This window comes from Marmota marmota, unplaced genomic scaffold (assembly GCF_001458135.2).
Source record: "Marmota marmota marmota unplaced genomic scaffold, marMar, whole genome shotgun sequence".
In the NCBI taxonomy this organism is placed as follows: Eukaryota; Metazoa; Chordata; class Mammalia; order Rodentia; family Sciuridae; genus Marmota; species Marmota marmota.
The window spans coordinates 35,934,111-35,941,554 of record NW_026000005.1 but is presented as its reverse complement, the minus strand read 5'-3'; the positions used below and the strand labels follow the sequence as shown (position 1 = coordinate 35,941,554).

The window sequence follows — 7,444 nt, the reverse complement described above, 5'->3', positions numbered from 1 at the left end:
TTTTTTTTTTTTTTTTTTTTTTTTTTTTTTTTTTGAGAGAGAGAGAGAGAGAGAGAGAGAGAGAGAGAATTTTTTAATATTTATTTTTTAGTTTTCGGTGGACACAACATCTTTGTTTGTATGTGGTGCTGAGGATCGAACCCGGGCCACACGCATGCCAGGCGAGCGCGCTACCGCTTGAGCCACATCCCCAGCCCTGGCCTTGAACTTTCAATCTTCCTAAGTCTCCCAAATCACCAGGATTATAGGCATGTGCCACTACATGCAGCTTCAATCCTCTTTTATCTCCCAGTATTTGTTTCCTCCTTGTCACCAATCTGCTATGTCCTGCCTGGATCTCAAACTCATTTCTCTTGCCCTCAAAGTTCACATCTAGCCATAGTTCTTTACATCCCCCACCTATACAGAAGCACTACCTCTTCCATTTTCTTTGAAGTCCCTTACTTCATAATATATAAGTGCAAAACTCTGCATATAAATGAATATCTTCAAATGTTCCTAGGTTGCTCACTGGGAACTCGGAAGGACTTGGCAAACCAAAATTCCAGAAAAGTAACAAGACACAAGAGAAGGAATCAGCTGTGTCTATGTCCAGACAGAATGGTTGGCTGTCATACCAGCAATGCTTGGGAACCTGATTTGATTTGGAACAAGTAGAAAAGCCACAGATCCCAACACCTGGTGTCTGGAATTCTTATTTCTCTCCTGGATATAACCTAAATAGGGGCTAGCAAACTCTTTCTCTAAAGGACAAAAGAGTAAATATTTTTAGTTTTGCAGGCCATTCAATCTGTCACAACTATTCAACCCAAATGTTGTAACAAGAAGGCAGCTACCGTAAGGCCTGTAATCCCAGCACCTCAGAAGGTCAAGACAGGAGGATCTTAAGTTTGGGATCAGCCTTAGCAACTTAGCAAGACCCTGAGAAATTTGGTGAGATCTTGTTTCAAAATAAAAAACAAAAATGAATAGGGATGTAGCTCAGTGTTAAAATGCCCCTGGATTCACCATTCAGTACCAAAAATCAAATCAAAACAAAGGGGCTGGGGTTGTGGCTCAGCGGTAAAGCATTCGCCTAGCATGTGCAAGGCCCTGGGTTCGAGTCTCAGCACCACATAAGAATAAATAAATGAAGTAAAGGTATTGTGTCCAACTACAACTAAAAAATAAATATTTTTTTAAAAAAATAATAAGCAGCCACAGACAATAGAAGTAAATGGCCCTGGCTGTGTTCCAATACAACTGTATTTCAAAAAGTAGGCAATGAGCAGGATTTGGTCTGCAAGCTAGTTTCCTGATCCCTGCCCTAAAATGAAAGTCAAAAATTCTGAGACACTTACAAAATAAAACCAACCTTCAGAGGTAACTGGGTCAGTATCACCATTATGGTATACCCATTGTACTGCGCTAAATGAACCAAAAACATTCTTCTACTTACCCAATATCCCTAGCAGGTGAGGCCAGCTCCCTGCCTTTCTGAAGTTCTTCCTTTCCAGGCTGGCCCAGATGGATGGAAGACAGATGGGTGGCCACTTCAGCTACCCCAAGGGGCTGAAGGAGAGGAGGGGGAACAGGAGTTTTATCTTCTCTAGGTGGTGAGGGATCAACTACAGACTCACAGGCAGGGCTGGGACTGAGCCCACTGGCATGTGAGGCAAGGAGGTGAATGCTGATCCTTTTGGTACAGAAGACTGTACTGTCCAACCCCAAGGTATCCGAGGCACCAGGAAGGTTCCTACTGTCTGATCCAGCATCCTCCTGAGGAAACTGCTGGCCAGCTACAGGTTTCCACTGCCTGCTCCTGTTCAGAAGGTTCCACTGGAGGCTGGGATTCACAAAACAAGACTGTTCAAACTGGTAGCCTTGCCGTGGTATCTTCTCAAAACCTTTTGCAGTCAATTTCCTCACAGCCTCTGTGAAACGAACCTCTTTAGCTGGAGCCTGGGAATCTGAATTGTCATCCAGGACATAGGGATGTGGCTCTGTCCTCAAGGCTAATTTATTCTGGCTATACTGAGAAGAGGCAACACTGGTGGTGGATGTGTTGAGGGAGCTAGGGGTAGACAGAGTAGCAGGGGTGATATGGGCAGTGGCATCCTCTAGGACAGTGCCAGTGCTTTGGGGCACCTTATGATCAACAGGCTGGGGTGCATAGTCTCCTGTACCCCCTGAATGATGCCAGGAGATAGGCTGGATCTTGGGTGAGGATACTGACTTCAGGCCCTCTACAGCCTGAGATAAAGGCACTTTAGTGCTACTTGGGCGCATGAAGGAATTATTGTTCAGCATGGGCTTATAGGAAGAGGACAGTGGAGATGGGATCTTCCCTGAGATGGCAGAGGCCAGACTCCTCCTTGAAGGGCTTTCCCCAGCTGCTGCCAGTAAGAGGTATGGATCTGTGGATGAGGATGCCATGGGCTGAGCCATGGGGAAGACCGTGGAACAAGTGACTTTACTGGCAGTGAGACTGACAGGGAGACTCTTCTGAGGGAAAGAAAAAGTTTTTTTTTCTGATCGGCTTGAGCGCAAGCAGAAAGACTCCAATTGCTGGTATGGTTTGTGCCTACTGTTGGAACGGCGGTACAGCAGGGTATTGCTGAACAAGTCTGGGAGAGAGTGCAGGTAACAGGAGGTGCTGTGACCTGCAATGACGGTTGTGGTCCCAGAGCTGCATAAAGTGTTGGGACAAAAGAAATAGGCTGGCTGGGGTGGAACCCCTAAGAGGCCTGAGCCCAGCCCCGTTGACAATGTGCCCACGTGCTTCTTCTCCAGCCTCCAGATTGGCTTCACCTGCTGATGGGCCTGTGACCAGACTTTGCACTCTGACGGTTTCTCAGGCGGTGGAGCAGGCACTGTGCCTGAGGAACCTCGCTGCTTGAAGTTGCTTCCCGGGCGGAGGCCAATACTGTAGTGCTCTGCTCCTGCTGAGGCCATGAGGGGCCCACATCATGGCCGCATGGCCTCAGGGCCTGGCTCAGGTAAGGTGCCACACATCTCCAATAGCAACAGCTTCATCTTTGAAGTCTGTCAACTGCAGGGGAGAGAGGGTTAGGAATGCTGTATTCCTGGGAGGATGGAAAGTATACTAGAGTGGTCCTCAGGTAAGCAACAAGTCCCACTCAGCATTTCTTAGGCAACCAGTCTTGGTCACCATTTGGGGCCATGGGAGAAGAACCCTATGTTTTCAGGGAATTCCCAGTGGTCTTCCTGATGCCCTCATCCAACCAGACTTTAATTCCAAGGCTGCTCAGTGTGTCCACCTATCTCACTCAGAAAGTGTGCCTTCCTCTCCAAAAAAAGGTATATGTCTTTGTCTCACCATACTAATTCTCCATGAGGGGCCACATCCCCTCACCTAAAACCAGCATGGCTAGGAATGAGGCAAGTCTGGAAGTGGCAGAGAAGAGCCAATATCTTCCTCTCACCCACCAGTTCTGAAAGCTCAAAAGATTATTTGAGAATGCATTTGACCTCTATTTCTCCCTAATCTAGCTCTCAGCTACCCCTAATTCAGCCTGCTTTTTACAGTTAAGCAGGACAAGTTCAGACAGAAGCGAGAATTCCCCTGATAACCTTGGAGTTTATTCTGGACCTAAAACAGAAATTTCATCTCTTCAAGAATCTTGCCAGCTGGGGTGGGGTTGTGGCTCAGTGGCAGAACACAGCCTTGCACATGGGAGGCACTAGGTTCAATCCTCAGCACCACATAAATATAAATAAACAAAATAAAGATATTCTGCCCATGTATAAGTAAAAAATATTTTTTTAAAAAAACGAATCTTGCCAGCCATACACTTAAATCCCTAACAACATGTTAATAGGAAAAAGAAGAAAGAAAATGGAACTAAACACCAACATTATTTTTACTTACAGTGACTTTATTCCCAGCAGCCACAATGGACAGGAGTGTTCAGGGTGTGGAATGAAGAGGCAAGAAGAGGAGAAAAGCTTTCTTTACTCCAGAGCCCAGACGTCAGTTTGGGTTGCTCTCCAGGATAGAAAGTCTGTCTTCTCATTCATCGTTTCGTCTCATGCAGAATCTTTGAACTAGCCTTGTAGTTCTGAGTCTTAATCTCTTCAGCATGGTCACTCTCTTTCTAAATCAAATTCACAAAATATTCTCCAGTTTTCACAAACGCAGAGAAAGGTGTGTTTGCTTTCACAGCAGTACAGGAGGGGGATAACCAAGCCTATCTATAAGAAATCAGACATCTGGGATAATTCTAAATGGAACCCTGCTATCCTCATCAGGTGTTTTCAAAGAAGCTAGTGAGGAAAGGACGACACACACAAACAGCCTGCAAAAGCCACGTGATGTCACCTTCTTTTCCTGAAAAGGCTGACCTCTATTGAACTCTTTCTTGAGGAGAGTACAAAAAGTCACATCATCACTCACCAATATTCAAAATGATGGTGGGCTAAAAGCAGCATAAATGCTAAAACCAGATATTGAGGCCAGCTTAACCTCAAAATGAGGTGACATAAAATAGATCTCTATAGAAGTCCTAACTATGGAAACACTGTAAATGGGACAATTACCCTGTGCATATATGATAGAGAAACACACAACAGGAAGAGGCAAATCCTGCCTCTTCACAAGACTGCACATGTGCATATGTGTAAGTGTTATGTACATTCAAGATTCACATGTTTGCCCTACCAGTGTAACAAAATGGATACACCAAAGTGATGGGAGAAAAGCATTAAGAAAATCAAAATTCATGCTGGTATCCCCTGAAAAACAATCCCACTCATGATTCCCCATGTGCATCATGCTACTTCAGACTTTCAGGCCTTTCTAAGCGCTGGTCCAGGCCTTTATGGGTGAAGTCTGCAGGAGCACACCACTGCTGTCTCATTGATGCCACAGACAATCCCATACTCCCCTGCAGCCATCAGCACTCACTGCATAATATCTCAGGGCTGGGTGAAGAATTCCTCTCTGTTGCCACACAGTACTCAGTTTTGCCTGATTTCCACCATGTGAATCCTAGTGCCAGAACACTGGACACAAGGAGTCTTTCACCCAATTGGCTTGCCTTTTAATCCAAACGAGGAGGAAGAAGGCTAAGAACAAACTCCCACCCTCCTAGAAGATTTGGGTGGCCTGATCCCACACAGTGTGAAGCAGGCCAGCTTGGCCAATGACAGACAGAGTACGGTGACTTCTCTTTTCTCTCCAACTGATGGGATTTCAGAGCTCATGTCTATGCAACAGTCATTTCCATTCCTAGTCTCCTGTCACAGAGGAGACTATGATGTGTAGGATGCCAACTTGAAGAAGCAGCACCTGTATTCCTAAAGAAAGATATCTGCAGCAAGGACCAAGTGGGTAAGATGTTGCTAAATTCTTTCTGAGAAAGAGCTCCTCAGCTAGTCAGAGACATCCAGGATTGGCTAAGATGGCTGTCAGGTAATGCTGAGCAAAAGACAAATTTGTTGTGTCACACTCAGCAGTGAGTAGCTCCAAGAACATGAAGTAAATAGTAACATTCCACAACAGTTATCATATACAAGGGTTCCAAACTGGTTTCACTGTTTTTGGTTCAGAATTAGTATCTGCTTACACAAAGACATGATGATTGCTAAAAGTAACTTCCTTCTTTCTCCTTGTAAAATTCCTAGTGATATTAAAACCTCACATAATGAGAAGCAGAAACCTAGAACATTCACGCAGACTTTGTCCTAGGCCCCCAAACTCTGCCACAGTCACCTTTGTCTGTGTGTTGTCCAGTGGCTATAGGAGTGTTGAGTAGCAAGACTTAAAAAAGCTGTAGAAGATCCAAAATCTAAGAAGTTGAAAAACAAAAAATAGTTCCAAAAGCTAGTGCACCAAAAATAGTGAGTTCTGCCATAAAATCAAAGCCCAGACAGGCAAAGAATGTCTGGCAACCAAATACCACAAAACTCAGAGGCAGTTTTTTGCAAGGTCATCAAGCCCATCCCTGTGGTATACTCTTGGCTTACGAGACAACATCTGGGAGACCCTTCTCCCAAACTCCCTTAAATTTCTAAGTGCACCATAATGACACACTCTATATGTATGACTTTAATTCCAAGATAAACTGCCCATCTCCCAGGCAATATTTTAGGGCAAGGCATCAAAGGGGAAAGAACAGGAAGGAAAGATATTTGTGTACATAGAAGCCACGGATACATCAAAAATACCCAACTTACACAAATATAAACTCATAAAGAACAAATGGTGATTATGCAAGTTACAAAAGGACTTACCACAAGCTCCACTATTTTCATTCAGTTTACATACACTTTTAGCCACATATGTACACCACTGAAAGATAGGCAAAAGCATTCATACTTACTGTCTCTGACTAAGTCCAAAGGATCCTCCATTTGCTGACAGTCCAACTAGAGGCTTGCAAAGAATTCACTTTAGGAGTCAATAAATTCACCTCATCTGGAAAATAACTTTGAATAATCTAACATTTTACAGAGCCAATGATCTAACATTTTCTTGTTCCTACATATGATCCCTGGAGAAAAGGAGGACTTAAGAAGCAAAAAGGGCACAAACACTGACCTATAGCCTGCAGAGTTCAAGTTTAGAAGAAAACAAGTATATTTCTGTGGCTAAGTTCTTCAATCTTGGTCCAAATGGGAAAGCGCCCAGCTGAAAGGCAAATAAAGGTAAGTTAGGAGGAACTAACCTGGAGGAAAATTCTCTCTGGACAGTTCTCAGGACATCTGACTAGACTGTGCAAAACCAAAAGTCCAGAAGAATATATACTCCACTGTTAATGATGGTCAGGGCAGAAAGGGGGATGAGGACTGAGCAGGGGAATGTTAAGGGAATGTTACTTCAAGGCATCTGTCTTGCTTAATTTTTTTTTAAGTTTTTTTTTTTAAGATGGACATAATATCTTTACTTTATTTATATATTTCTATGTGGTGCTGAGGATCAAACCCAGTGCCTCACATGTGCAAGGCAAGCACTCTACTGCTGAGCTACAACCCCAGCACTCTCTTAATTTTTAAAGCAAAAACATGTATTACTTGTCCCAAGTTTCCCAGGAAGTCTCCAGAGCAATCCTCTTCCCCCCAGCCATGATGCACTAACGGCTACCACCTCCCGGTGACTTCTGCCAAGCCCAGCCCTGGTCAGCAGTGGATTATATTCCAATGCTGAATCTACACAGCTGGAATATTCTGGGAAAGACAGGAGAGAGTACCAAATTAGTGTGACAGACCAAATTAGAAAACTGACATGAAGCCAACACATTAGGCCATGCCTGTAACACCAGCAACTTGGGAGGATCACAAGTTTAAGGCCAACCTCAGCAACTTAGCAAGGGCCTAAGCAATTTAGTGAGACCCTGTCTCAAAATAAAAAATAAAAAGGGCTGGAGATGTGGCTCAGGGGTAAGTGCCTCTGAGTTCAATACCCAGTACAAAAAAAAAAAAAAAAAAAAAAAAAAAAAAAAAA

At 44.0% G+C, this 7,444-nt stretch overlaps 1 protein-coding gene across 8 annotated transcripts in view; it reads right to left on the bottom strand.

Moving 5' to 3' along the window:
• Window positions 1-7,444, bottom strand: part of Ttll4 (tubulin tyrosine ligase like 4) — a 45,368-nt gene that overhangs the window by 20,293 nt on the left and 17,631 nt on the right. For 3 of the 8 annotated variants that reach the window (XM_015481398.2, XM_015481397.2, XM_015481393.2), the window contains exons 2-4: window positions 6,542-6,631; window positions 3,872-4,097; window positions 1,439-3,031 (exon numbers count right to left, since the gene is read on the bottom strand). In XM_015481398.2, the coding sequence (XP_015336884.1) occupies window positions 1,439-2,934 (1,496 nt within the window). In that variant the 5' untranslated portion in view covers window positions 2,935-3,031; window positions 3,872-4,097; window positions 6,542-6,631. Of the gene's footprint in view, window positions 1-1,438; window positions 3,032-3,871; window positions 4,499-6,323; window positions 6,632-7,444 lie in introns of those variants that run through there. The other 5 variants (XM_048808566.1, XM_015481394.2, XM_048808565.1 and 2 more) reach the window with 5 other exon arrangements.